The 14,777-nt window shown below is 41.6% G+C and overlaps 1 protein-coding gene across 4 annotated transcripts in view; it reads right to left on the bottom strand.

The window, feature by feature from the left end:
- Positions 1 to 14,777, bottom strand: part of LOC121864124 (serine/threonine-protein kinase tricornered-like) — an 83,458-nt gene that overhangs the window by 26,004 nt on the left and 42,677 nt on the right. For all 4 annotated transcript variants that reach the window (XM_042363045.1, XM_042363044.1, XM_042363047.1 and 1 more), the window contains exons 2-3: positions 2,483 to 2,618; positions 156 to 330 (exon numbers count right to left, since the gene is read on the bottom strand). In XM_042363045.1, coding sequence (XP_042218979.1) covers positions 156 to 330; positions 2,483 to 2,618 — 311 coding nt within the window. The remainder of the gene's footprint in view (positions 1 to 155; positions 331 to 2,482; positions 2,619 to 14,777) is intronic.

Genomic DNA, 14,777 nt, shown 5'->3' with positions numbered 1-14,777 from the left:
TAATATATACAGTATTATGACCAAGTAGAAGGTGGTAAGAGGGTCACTGCAGTACTAATGATCAGTAAATCTTTATAAGAAGAGCAACTTGACTTAAAAAAAAGAAAAAAAGAAAAGCTGATGTAGATCAGCAAGATGCAAAAAAATTTTCATACCTCTCCAAATGCTCCTCTGCCAATAACCTTGAGGGCTTCAAAGTCTTCAACACCAAGCCTAGATCTTTTGAGGCGGAGGAACTCTGTCTCTTTTTGTGCATGCTGTTGTCGCTTCTCTTGTTTCTGGTCCTCAGAAAGTCCTTCCTCTTTCATACTCTCCTCTAACTTATCTTGCCTGTGCAGATGAAAGTAAAATTAAAACCCAAATGATTTTATATAACAACCTGGAACAAATAATGTGTTTAAAACCCACTCCAACCAAGTCTCATAAAAACCAAATCTAATACCGTATAGAGGAGTAAGTGTGCTTACAGTAAATCCGCGCTTAACGTCGCCCCGCTTAATGTTGTTTTGGTACTACAGTACGTCGCTAAACTTGAGAGACCAAAAATTCGTTTAACATCCCGATGGTGATCCGATACTACGTTGTTTTGCGTCGTCACAGACTACATTTTACGGTGCATCACCCTCTTTCGTCTGGCCGCGCTATGTTCTCAGTGACTCACCACCCTCCTTCTCTCCCGCCCTCCTCCGCTCCCGCCATACTCCCCTACTCCTACCATACTCCTCGGTTCCCGCCATACTCCTCCCCTCCCGCCATCCGCCTCCTCTGCTTCACTACCCATCACACACTAGCTCTACCACCTCTGCCCATCGGTGAGTACCAATACAAACTTAGTAGTTGTAAATGTATGCATTATTTTCTATAGAAATGGCAATGATTTTCTGTATAAGTAATGTATTTCATGGGGCAAAGGGAGGCTCAAAACGTAACTCCAGTATTTTATCTATTTCTTATGGGGAAAATTGATCCACTTAACGTTGTTTCGTATAACGTCGCATTTTTAGGAACATAACCCCGACGTTAAGCGAGGGCTTACTGTACTATTGACCTTCAAAGGAAGGCAGAAAGCAAAGCCATGAAGTCTATCTACCCAATAAACACCACACACATCACAGCTGACAGGGCTGCCACAGGTTCAACACTCTAAGTTTAGTTCTCATTGAACACCTGTAGTAAGCTGGTGTGCCCCTTCACCTCTGATCTTTATATATATATATATATATATATATATATATATATATATATATATATATATATATATATATATATATATATATATATATATATATATATATATATATATATATATATATATATATATATATATGTGTGTGTGTGTGTGTGTGTGTTGTTGGCTTCATCCTTGTGGTACCTTGAGGGGCAGTTAATTTCATTCTTTAATTCTCACTTGTCAACTGGTATTATTGTTCAGGTACGAGTAGAATTTACCTTTAATCACACCATTTTGTACAGAATGTTTTCATCTTGTTCTGACCTTCCTCAAATTCAAGGCAGACTGCTTGAGGTGGGGTAGCAATGTTAATGCTGCTACTGTAGCATTAGCATCAGTGTTTAAGAGTGCCTTTGGGACAGTAATATACAGAGTACAGGCATCTCAATTAAGTTTTTTAAACATCTTAAGTGGCTTTGCTTTACTAGGGCCAGATGTATTACCATGTAGGTGATCATAGTGTGAGGGGAAATTGATTTCCAAAAAGTCACACTGTATGCCAGTTGCTAACACTAGGCAGGCCCTACAGGTTTAAGTGGACTTGCAAATAATATTGTGCCCATTATTTCCAAGCGGAATTTGTGTGCCTACTTAAGGTTCCCACTGGATAAATCAGATGTAAACTTGTCAGAACTAGGTCTGGTTCAATGAGTGCATGTTCGACAGTACAGTAGTGTTCCCAGGCTCCTTCCCTGGGAGGAACACCGACCATTTCTGGTTACAATATAAAAATAGATTCAGTTTAGTGTCTTTGGTTAAATGACCTAAAGGGTTGTTATTCTAAAAAATATTTATAACAAAAATATTGTTAACTGTAATGGATTGTCTAAACAAATTAAAAAAAAAAATCTCATGACATATGAGGGTTACTGTACTTCCTTAACACAGTACAGTAATGTACATGATTTAAAAAAATCACTGAGTACTGTAGGCACTGTACAGTATAGTACATATTGTACAATACAAACTGTACTGTATACTATACAGTGTATAGTCTTTCATTGAACCAATATTGGATTTCACTACAGGGTACTGTAAACTGACATGAAAACTACATAAAATAGCAGGTGATGTAACAGTATTCACGTTAACTTTTAGGAGATGTACTCTTTGTTATTATTATTTTGCAGTATAAGCAAATATTTAATTAAATGATATACTGCACAGTATTGTACTGTGCAAGTTACCTACAACTGAACTCGACTGCAAATCCATGAATCTAATGTACTGCAAATTAACTGTGAGACTTACCTTTGTTTTCTTTCTAAATGCTGTGCTATAAGGTTAGAATAATAATTCTCTAGCGTAACCTTCGCTTTTGTGGCCTTGTCGAGGGTGTGGCCGCTGAAGCGAATCTGACTCTCTGTAGCCGCCATCCGCCCCACCCCTAAAAGCAAAAGGATAAATTAATAAAATATATAAACTAATTAACACATAAAAAACAGCAGCTCCATAAAATGGCTAAATGCAAATAAATTTATCAGGATATCCATCTATGATACCCAGTAAAATAAATTATATCAAAATGGTATTCAGTACAATACAGCTCCTCCCCGACTTACGACCTACTCGACTTACGACCACCTGGACATACGACCACCTCAGTCGTACCAAAATTTTGTCAAATTACGTATTTTCGAGTCCCAACGTCAGTGATTGCGCTGTGTACTGAAAAAATTTTCGTTTGCAATTCACTTTAAAATGGCTGGCAAGCTTAAAAGTGAGAGTTTTGTGGTGCTGAGAAGAAAAAGAGACACTCATTTTAGATTTTCTATGTATTATTTAAGCATTTTCGCCTTACGACCTGGATTTGGGTCCCCAACCCCATCATAAGTCGGGGAGGAGCTGTATAGCATAAACATTAAATGCAAGTGACAATGTCACAAGCAGATTTATCTCTATTTCTCTCATCGATAACAAACATCGATAACTATTCAGGACTAACCCGCAGCCGAAATTGATCGAAAACTATTATAAAAATGCCGAATTTTCACTTTATTTTTTATTTTTTTTATAGTGGAAACTGTTATAGTTTGTGCAAATGTGTTAAAAAAAAAAAAAAATTAATATAAACATAACTTAACTTTCGTGGGTATGAAAAACAGACCTAACCAAACAAACAACCTTACCTAACAAACATATTTGATAGTGTGTGGGCGCCTTAAGAATCCTCCGCCTCTCCCTCATATATTCCAATAGCATACTGCAATGAACTGTACATGTAGCCTACTAATAAATGCTAACAACTAACGCTGAATGCTCGGCTTTGAGGAAAAACAAAAAATTAACATTAACTAATACTAAAAATAAGGGACAAACTCGACAAATTAAATGTAACTGCCACACAAAAGAAGTTAAAGATTCCGTAACAGGATGATAATGCTAGAAAAAATACTAATTATCGAAACTGTCTGTGGTCTTGTTGTGATTTATCAACACACCAAAGTTCATTAATATCCATTGTAGTTTAATCTTGTGTTCACAAGTCCCAGACGAAAGGGCAGAAGGCAGTTATTCCTAAGTCTGTTCCAGGACGGCAGTGGACCATTATTATTTTCACATTAAAATATTAATTATTTATTATCATTTCACTTATCATACACAATATAAAATTGGTAGTGTGCATAAAATACAACTCCCGAGTGTTAGCCCCAAGAGCGCTACTGGTGTCACCCTCAGCGTCACTGGACAGGTGTACCAATAACAAGGTTCAGGTGATAAGGTGGTATGTTCCACATGCACTTCACGACTAAATACAGTACTGTACTGCGTTTAGTGAAGAGAATGTATGGTGTAGCATAAATGGCAACAATATTTATGGTATCAGCTGGGAAGACACTGCTCGTAATCAACACTAATACTACAGAGTATATTTGTACTACACACAGCAGGTAGTACGCCACTGAAAGCAACCTTAATATTGTTATGGCTCAATCAATAGCGTATGTGTAATTTTGCCGGAAGGAGTTAACGGACAAGGGCACAAGTCCTCATTCCCGCATCAACACAGGATATATCGAGGTTAATTGTACATATTATGAAAACCTAGGTTTGCTTGTTACAGTTCATAACACGAACATGGCACTACAACATGGAGGGAGGCTAGTAACAAACCAATTCATTTATTTATGTAATAAATCTATCAATCCACCCTTCATTTATTCATATCTCGCCATCGATGCGTCAATTTAAAATATTATTGTATAATGACTGAGTAATGTTACCCCATAAGCTACTTTACTTAAATCTGTAAGTCATTATTAAGTCATTAGTGAATACCATCAGTATGAAAGGTGATAGTGGGTACAGGGGCACCTAGTGACAGCACTAGGATCCCTCTATCAAGGAATAAACAATTGAAATTGAAAAATTTAATTGATAGTGGGTTCCATTTTGGCATGACTGCTCGTTAGGGACAGTGTGGGTACAGGCACAGCTCACTACACTGTATACTAACCCTTCAGTACAAAAAGGAGATAGCATGGCCTGTACTGCCTCGACCGCATTCACTTCCCCAAGTTGTAAACTTAGGTAACCATTTACAACTGGGTGAAGTGGGAGTGCCAGAGAATCGAACCACCGCCCATGGAACAGGAAGCGAGCACTGTATCCACACACCAGCACCATCAGTATAAACACGGTTAATTACATTAGTTTTAGACAATTTGGTTCCATTTACATCGTTTTGTATTTCTTAAGTTAAGCAGATACATAATACGTGCTTCGATACCACAGTAGAGTAATAAAGGATGTTGGCTCATGCTGCCACAAATGCAAGTTGATATAAAAAATACCAATGAAAAAAATTGAGAAATTTTTATTGTTGCTAACTGCCACCAACATGGAGATACCTTAACTAATTGACGTAACAGCTTGCGTTCCGGGTAACTCAGCTAATTGTGTAATATAGCTAATATCGCTGACATTAAAAAATAATTTTTTTGTATATTTTTACCTAAAACTATTTTCTGGTTCCGTCTGATTCAAATTGATATTTAGAAGAAAAATAGACGTGAATTTCGGTTAGGTTGGGTTGAATTGCGTTGGGTATAGATTCTTTTAAAGTTATATTTCATTATAAATTGCTGGAGACTTCAAGTAATTATACTTGTGTTGTTGTGATGATATTGTTGGGTTAATAAAAAATATTTCAGTATTTTTGTTGTAAAGTTATATCTGTAATCTAAAACCACACATTAAACATTGCCAATTTAACACAAATATAATAAACAAAATACAAATCTTGTGAAAGCGGGGTACCCGGCTACGCAATATAAATTGAATCTCTAAAATAAAACCTGTTGGTAATGGTTACATTGGGTCACAGTAAATAAATTTAAAATTTGATGTTTACGTCCCACTTCATCTCACTAATTTCCTTTCTACATCACTGAAAAAAAAAACCCCAGGCCAACCGCCCCGAGCGACTAGTACCGGTTTGTTGTTAAGTGGTGAAATGATAAGTTAAAATTAACGCATTATAATCAACACCAATATACAAACAAAGGTGTCTCAACTCACTAGTGGTACAGTTGCGGAAATGTGTTCCTACAGCCCCTGTGGTGACCTGTCTCCAAACGGCCAACCCATATGACCTATCCACCAATCACGTCAGTCGTTACACGACCAATTCCCATTCATTCATAAATAGTAATACTATTACTGTGACGTTCCCGTCTGGAGACAGAGGTTATCACAGGGAGTGTAGGAACACATTTCCGCAAGTATACAAAGATGCACTATCATTTCTAAAGATTTCAGAACACATTATATTATTTCCATTTTGATCTCAAGGTCTTCGGAGAGAGTTAGTCCGCGACCCTTCAACCTCAAAGACAAGAGATGACGGATTGACAGTATCGATGACAGTGTCTAAGGCCACGTCACACAACTACCGCCGCGGCCCGCCAGCTGCACCGTTACACCAGGAAGTGAGTTCAAATTCTCCTTGTCACTGGTACCTTTAAGCTCCGCTACCTTGAACTTGTCACACCCAACTTTTCTTCTGCGTCACTCATCCCTGTGTACTATCCCTCAGCCACACTCCAACATCTGCCACTTTACCAGAATAACCCGGAGTTCTTCGTCCGCCAGACCTACCTGTAGTTTACTTGGCAAGGTAGTAGCACAGAGCCGGGATCAACGTAGGAAAAAGGCAAGAATCAGTCAACTTTAACAAACTGTGATTAATATGAGAGAAGAACCTGACTCACTGACTTTTCCTCCTACCATATCCGTACGACAATCTACCCAAGACAGAAAACACAAGGCAAGGGAACGAGGGGACAGTAAAGTAAGCATTATTTTCTGTCATCGCTCCAAGATCACGACTGGGCACACCATCACACAGTGCCCATTCATTCTCCCCGCGCTAGTACAGTCCGGGATTGGCTGCCAAATAAAGGACAGCTATTCATTCTTCGCAGGAGCATTTCATCCAATTAACTGAGGTGAAAGACGCCATCTTACATATGAGACACATCTTCGCGGAAGTCACTGGTAAACTAAAATGCATCATAATAGTCACCGAGGTAAACAAAAAATCCACTAAGTGTAAACTGGATCTTGAGGACAAACTTCCACCACTGGATTCTAAGAACGAGATTTTTTTAATTGTAAGTTTGTGAGGATCATAAATCCAAAGTGGTTAATTGAAAAGCAAAAGGGTGGGGGGAGCACAGGTGAGCCAGGAGCTGTACAACTAATCACGGCGACGCGACAGGTGAATAGTGAGTGTGCCAGCAAGTAGGTAGCGAGATAAGAAAGGAGACACACACACAACACCAGGCAGCCTCTTGTCCAAGGACCTTAACTTGGCATCCTTCTTACCAAGGGATACTAACTCAGCACCACCCTTGCCACGAGAAACTAAATTGGCACTCCTCTTACCATGGGACATTAACTTGGCACCCTCTTGCCCAAGGACACTGAAGTTGTCAACCAAAGCAAAACGCCACCTGTAAGTCGTTAACTAATGAGAGGCAACACTTAAAAGATGTTAGCCAATGAGAGGAAACCCCTAAACGTCGTCAATCAATGGCAGACAACACCTTAAAGTCGTCAACCAATGGACGGCAACCTAAATTCGTTAACCAATGAGGTAACCCAGAACAACAAAAATAACACCTGACCCAGGGATGTCCTCACTAAACTTGGTGGTCTGCCGCTCTTACTCTCGACCACCAGTTCATGTCACTGTTGTTGTTGCAGTCCGACATTTTGCTTCACAGACCATACCTGCAGTTTCCGTGCATCAGTGAATACGGTACTAAGGCGGTTCCTTACCGCAAGGGAAAGTAAGTTTCTATTAATTCTGGGAGTCTATATTTCTTATTCCCTTTAGTCTATTTTTCCTTATTTCTTTCATCAGGCTGTACAATCCCAGTTGTTTGAACCAATAATGGCATTGATGCAAAGATACCAACTACGATGGTACTGGGACCTGAAGAGAATGAAAGATGATAGACTTCCAAAACTGTTTTATGAGTGGAGACGGTATGGTAGAAGACCAGTTGGCTGTCCAAGAATTAGGTGGGGAAGACAACACCGAGACGATACTACAGTGAAAAAAGAAAATTACTAGAACAGGTTAGGAAGGACCAGGCTTATCTTGACAGGAGTGAATAGAGTAAGTCTTTCCAGGCTGCTCAACTGACATGTTTCAGTCTAATTGGAGCAACGTACCATAGACCTGACGCCCTGTTTGGGGCAGCGTGGATACTGCATAATATACAAAAGGGGGAAGCGTGGCTAGCTCACCTCTTCTGATGTAGGATCACTACTCTAATTACAGTACGAAAAATCACACTCGCGTGTGTGTGTGTGTGTAATAATAACAACAAATAATAGTAATAATAATTAACGGTTTATTGAAAGAGCACAGCAGCCAGAAGACTGAAAATATAGTTACATAATAGGGGAATGGATCACTTGATTGACAAATAATATACAAGTCACATATGTGATATATACTGTAATAACAAGGTGGGGAGAAGGTCATACTACAGGGCATTTCAACATAGTAACAGTACAAAAAGGTAAGATTGGATGGGAGTGAACACACTGGTTGACTACGAGTTGTTGATAATTTTTACAATGGCTGGGACTGAGCTGTTCTTATAGCGATCAGTACGTGCTGGATGCAGTTGTGGTGTCGAACAGCAAATTGCGGACGAGGGATCTCGGGTGGAAGCAGGAGCCGTTGTCGAGGATGGTGCAGAAGCTTCTCACCAAATTTGAAGATGAGGTCGTGGTAATGATCAGGGAGAGCCGAGAGGGTCAGTGTGTTGAGCGCATCTTGATATGTGTAGTAGGAGGGGGGGGGGGAGAATAATCTTGCACACCCTCTTCTGCACTTTTTCTAGGTGTTTCCGTTGTGTGGCATTTAGGGAGGAAGACCAGGCAGGGGAGGCATAGGTTAGCTTGGGAAGTATGAATGTTGAGTAAACAGTGAGGAGCTCGTGCGTGGGAACTCTGAGACTTGAGTCGGCGGAGGAGGTGGAGACGTAAACTGGAGGTTTTGACAATTATACCTGTGTGTGTTTTCCAATTTAGTTTACCGATAGTGACGCCGAGGAGCTTGGCGTAGTCCATAACCTGGAGTGCATTGGGGCCCAAAGTAATGGAGGGAGGTGAGACAAGGCCAGAGGAGAGGTTGGTGTGCATAACCATGTCTTGGTATGGTTGATGGTGGCCCAATTTTGGAGACTGTTCAATATATTCTGGAGGGCGGTGTAGTCGGGAGCCGAGTTGTTCACACTGATCCCAATGGAGTCGACATATTTCCAGCGGGCAGAGGTTTCTCTTAGGACATCATTGATAAGCATGAGGAAGAAGAGCGGTCCCATCTTGGTGCCCTGGGGGACGCCACTGGGGCGTGACTGAAAAGTGGAAACAGCCCCTCGGAAGCGTACGGCTTGGCGTCGGTCACTAAGGAAGTCTGTAAGCCATGGTATAAGACTTCTCCGAAACCCGAGGACGAAAGCTTTGCTGATGATTAAATTGTGGTCGACTAGGTCAAATGCCTAAATGAAGTCAATGAAGGCGACAGCCACGTCTTTCATTTTTCCACGTGGTGGTATACAGTGTATGTAGTCGAGAAAGCTGACAAGACAGCGAGTGGTGGAGGAAGTTTTCATATTGCTAAAATTGATGAGGATCAATGGCGCCTGCATCATCAGTGTGTGTGTGTGTGTGTGTGTGTGTGTGTGCGCGCGCACACGAAAGAAAATAAATGAATGAATATGCACCCTTCTAATAGACCCGACAGTATAAATTTACAATACATTGCCTCCTCCATTCCAATTCCCACTAAGGGGACAGATGCCGGAGTAATAAATATCCCACAACAGTAAAGTATGTCCACAACAGCAGAGCGTCACTACAATAGAACATGGCCACAACAGTAGAGCGGCATCACAACAGTAGAGCGTCACCACAACAGTAGGGCTTCAGAGCAAGAAGATAACAATACGAAAGTCAAGGGTGCTCGAGGCTCCAACACGGACAGCGACCCAAATCTTGTTCAGAACTCCTTGTGTCAATACTTGTAGTCTACTTTTCTGGACCCAGATTCTCAGAGGTTCGTAAGTGAGGTCCCCCTGAAGCCTGGGTTTTAACTTGAGGCGCTAAGGAACCTTTGAGTGTGTGAAGTTTATATTTTGCCTTGCTCAACCACAGTTTACTTGACAGATGCCTATGGTTAGTTGACAGAGGCGGGTCAATCACCTTAATTTGTGCCAGGGTCACCAGGTAGTAAAAATGGCACAGTGAAGTTAATTTAATTAAAACATAAATACCCTGTACAACACGGATATATAAAGGTGAGAGAGAAAAATGAGGTACAGATGAAGATGCCTCACTAGGAGGGGGAATTGGGGTGAATGAACAAGGTATAAGCATACTATGTGTCGGTAGACCCCAAGGATCTGTCTTACTTCAGCTTGAAATCCCATAGAGGGAAAGCTGTGAATGACCAGCAATGGATGTTGGTCCGGCGTGGCCACACCACCACCCTAGTGGGCACGCTGCCAACTGGGCCACCGCTGCTCCCCCTAACCCAACCCTCGGCTACTCTTACTGCTGCAACTACGACGGTAGCAGCGGCGACCCCCGACACGCCAACCGCGCATCATACCACCACCACAACACACACGCCAACCACACATCACACTGTCACATACACACAAGCATACAGCATTCTACCACACACCACAAAATAATACACACAAGCTAACTACACAACCTATACACACACACACACCAACACAACACTAAGTTTACAAGATAATTAAGAGTGAAGGTTTTAATCCATACAGATTCTGACAGCTAGTCATCAGTTTACAAATTACAATAATTTAGTTTTATAAAATCAATGTACTGTAAGCTCTTGTCTCATTTACAGCATCCAGACAAACAGTTCTTTTAAATCTTTCATCTCGAATTCGTCTTAGCTTTGTATACGCTGGAGATCAATAAATGTTTTGAGGCGAGAGTCAAGTGGCCTACTACCTGGAATTAACAAACAGGATGCTGCGTTTTCATCTCTTTCATAACCAAATCAATACTGCCTCAATTGAGAGAGAGAGAGACGCATATACACATTACGGTTTGCCCCCCCTTCAGCCACCACAACCACCAAAAAGAGGCCGCAGCTACTATGCCACCCGATGCTGACAACACCAAGAGCTTCAACGTGATGTCGGGTGACACTCACAGGCTGCTAGTAGTATTACACACACACACACACACACACACACACACACACACACACTGCTACTAACTTGATAAAGGCCACCGGCACTCTCCACATACCCCACAAAACCACCGAGGCGCACCAAGTAGGAGGAGGAGGAGCAGCCCAGCTCTCCTGGGCCAGTCAGCCACTCAACAATGATCCCTTGCATAAAAACATCAAGGCAGGAGCTGAAACTATCCCCCTACTCCGACACTGGTCACACCCTCCCCTACCTCACTGGTCATACCCTCCACTTCCTCCCTCCACTGGTCACATCTTCCACCGGTCACACTCTCCACATCTCTATCCCACTGGTCACACCCTCCCCTTCCTTCCCTCACTGGTCACTCTCTCCACCTCCCTCACTGGTCACACCCTCCCCTTCCTACCCTCACTGGTCACTCTCTCCACCTCCCTCACTGGTCATACCCTCCCCTTCCGTCCCTCACTGGTCACACCCTCTTTTTTTGTAGAGAAAGAGAGGGTGAACGAAGATTAGAGGTGGAGGAAGGAAGTTATAGTTCGAAAATTTAAGAAATTTAGGAGGAAGTAGGAGGAAGCGGGCTGACCGCCTTGCCGTGGGTTAGCTAAGCTAATAGTGTGTTAGGGTTGTGTCATCAGTTAGCTTTTGTCTGTCGGTACAGGCACTGGACAGCCTACCCTATCTCATATACTGTATGGGTGTTTTGAGGGCCATATTTCATATTTAGCTGACCCTACTGGCGGTTGCTGGTCTAGGGAGGTTGTCTATTGCCTGGCCGTATAGATCGGGTGTGGTAATTGACTTTTTTAGATTTGGTAATTTTTGGGGAACCAAGTATGGTGGTTGTTGTTGTCTGGTGGGAGTCTTTGAAGGAGTTCTTGCTCTGATCATTATATCTTTTGCCAGACTCTGCTGGTTGAGGAGTTTTATTCTCAGGTCTATGTATCTCGGCTGTGGTTCTGGTGAAGGGGTATCTTTCACCTGTGACGAATCTCAGGACTTCATTTTGCATCACCTGTCATTTTAATAATTGGGTGGTGCTCATAGTATGAGGAGGTACTGCTGGGTAGGTTAAGATCGGTATGATAAGAGATGTAACGAGGCGGAGTTTTATTTTCTCAGAAAGCACGTTAAAGCGGTATAGTTTTTTCAGCTCTCTTCTTGCCTTTTCCTTCGTGGTGAGGACGTGGTGGGAGTAATATGTCAGGCCCAGGAGGGTGCCTCTGTTTTTTTACCCCCCTCACTGACCACACCCTCCTCTTCCTACCACCAGCCACACCCTCCACTGGTCACACCCTTCCCCTACCTTCCTCCACTGGTCACACCTTCCACTTGGCCGTGATATACGAGGTTATAAAACACTCCATACACTTACACGGCGAGGAGAGGCACCAGGAGGATGATGACGAGGCGGACCACAGGGAACAATGGCACAAAGAAGAGAGGGCGGAGGAGGAAGAAACGGGAAGAGAAGGGGAGGAAGGAGGAAGAAACGGGAAGAAGAGAAGGGAAGGAAGAAACAGAAAGAAAAGAAGGGGAGGAAGGAGGAAGAAGAAAAGGAGGAGGTATAGAGGTGGAGTGAGCGATGGTAAATTCAATAAATGTCAATCGTTGGTACGTGCTGCATCTGTAAGTAACTCCCTACATTCACAAGACAATGGCGCTGAAGTGTTCCCAGGATCACCAGGGGAAACAAAGCAAGTTGATCTCTACTTAACCCTTTGGGCATAAAACGACTTAATGTCTACATCACAATGACTAAACCCTTTGAATACGGTATTTTCACCCTTTGAATACAACGAATACTTATATTACATTCAGTTAACCCCCTGAACACGATGTCTTTAACCCTTTGAATACAATGACATGCAGTATACTACCTTTTAGAATACGATGACATTGTACTCATGGTGGGAGGTAGTCATCGTACTCAAGGGGTTAAGTTGCACTACTCAACACCATCATGACAACAACAACTTCTGAAGAAGGTCGCCAATCCAGAAACGGTATCCTTAACCTCTTGACTCTTATTGTTTCCAACCGCTAACACTACCACCACCAACTTGCAAGTTATATATTTTCTGCATCCTGCTTCCTTTATGACACTATATTACAACAGACAAGAAACTGTCCACAAGAGTATAACTTAGACTTTCAAGTGCATTATGAAACCTTGTAAGCAGGTATTGTGTATCTGCAGCCCGTCGCCTCGAGTGAAGATCCTGACGCAAGTTTAGGTTCGTAATGCTGTAAATACTAAACGGATTTACACAGTTTACCTGAAGGTTTCTCTCCATTCTAAATTTGCGCCAGTACTGTAAATATGACAATAATTAATACTTTGTGGCATTTATCCGTATCGCTATCACCAAATTGTCAAAATAATAAAGTGAGTTTATGAATGTATATATTCTCTTTGTCACCTCCTCCCCCTGGCACCTGTGGCAGGCTCCGACAATAACGCATCATTAACATAACCAAGAGGCACTGTCACTCACACGTGCCTCACCACTACAGTGTTTAACTCCATCTATCAATGGATCAATACAAAATGCAAATCACAATACCGAGACGGACAGCTTTCCTCGACACCTTTACACGGTAACAAACTGGTTGGACAGCATACGACTGTCTTATTAAACTGATATCGTATTTATCTAGGTAGCCATTACTGACCAGCCAATGTAATAAATCTAGACGCTGCCAAAAAGATAAATAAATTGAAAATGGTGTAAAATCGCCGGGTTATGGTAACACTAGAGCCTCCGTGACCATGGAACTTCAGAAAATCATGTAGAGTTCAGGAAAATCATTGAGACAACTTGAGATTGTTACGTAAAACCTGAAATATAAAGCATTCTGACAACCCCCCCGCTTGGCTTGTGTGTGTTGGCAGCACTGCGGTTTATTTATCGTATCGTTCTGTAACTTGTTTGTGTACATCGTGTTCCTCTTTAACATCTGTATCATTAAATGTGCCCTATTTATTGTAGTCTTGTTCGTTTAACTTTATTGTGTTTTAGTTGAACAGAGCTCGAACACAAAACGTCAGGGCTACCAACTGTTTCAACCGGGACACTCTTGACCAAAACGAGACTTCAAATCAGCTACATTTTTCTTTAACCCACAGTGTCTTTATTCCGTCACTAAGGTTAATTAATTTAAGTTTTCTACAAGAGTCTCATGAGATAGACCTACAGTTATCAGGTGACGAATAGGACAATAGTTCTTGTGAATGTGGGTTTCACGTTACAACTATAAAACTTAAAAAAAAAAAAAAATAAGTTTCACCTACAATTTCCTTAACAATACGAGGGATAGTTGGTATATTCTAAACTGAGAAACGTTACACAGTATGTACTGACACGTCCCTTCAGCACCTGTTTTAATATGAACTTACACTTCGATAATAATAAACGTGATTATGGAAATGCATGGGTGACTAGGGATCAAATACACGGTGTTATTATATATACTGTATATCACTTTACTCTATCACCTCCATTTGCTCTCCAATTATCAATGTATTTCCATCATCACATTTATTATACTCTTCCAATCCCCAATCACCATAAATCAGCCCTTTCCCCTATTCAATGTGAGCCTGCTTCAGAATGTGATCTATTAGCAACAGAAGCTTAATGAATTGTGTGTCCATTCTATTGGCACAGCACCTCTCTCTCTCTCCTACGGGATAAATCACTGCAGCTACCACTAGTCTTCAGCCTGATATTATAACTAACTTTTGGTAATCAGATGCAGTGTACAGACCATTAAAGCTCCTTCGGTGACTTCGTACTACTGGCCAGCTCAAGTTCACCCACGTC

This window comes from Homarus americanus, unplaced genomic scaffold, assembly GCF_018991925.1.
Source record: "Homarus americanus isolate GMGI-L3 unplaced genomic scaffold, GMGI_Hamer_2.0 scaffold26351, whole genome shotgun sequence".
Taxonomy (NCBI): domain Eukaryota; kingdom Metazoa; phylum Arthropoda; class Malacostraca; order Decapoda; family Nephropidae; genus Homarus; species Homarus americanus.
The sequence above is the reverse complement of the archived record's forward strand: the minus strand, read 5'-3'. Positions and strand labels throughout refer to the sequence as shown.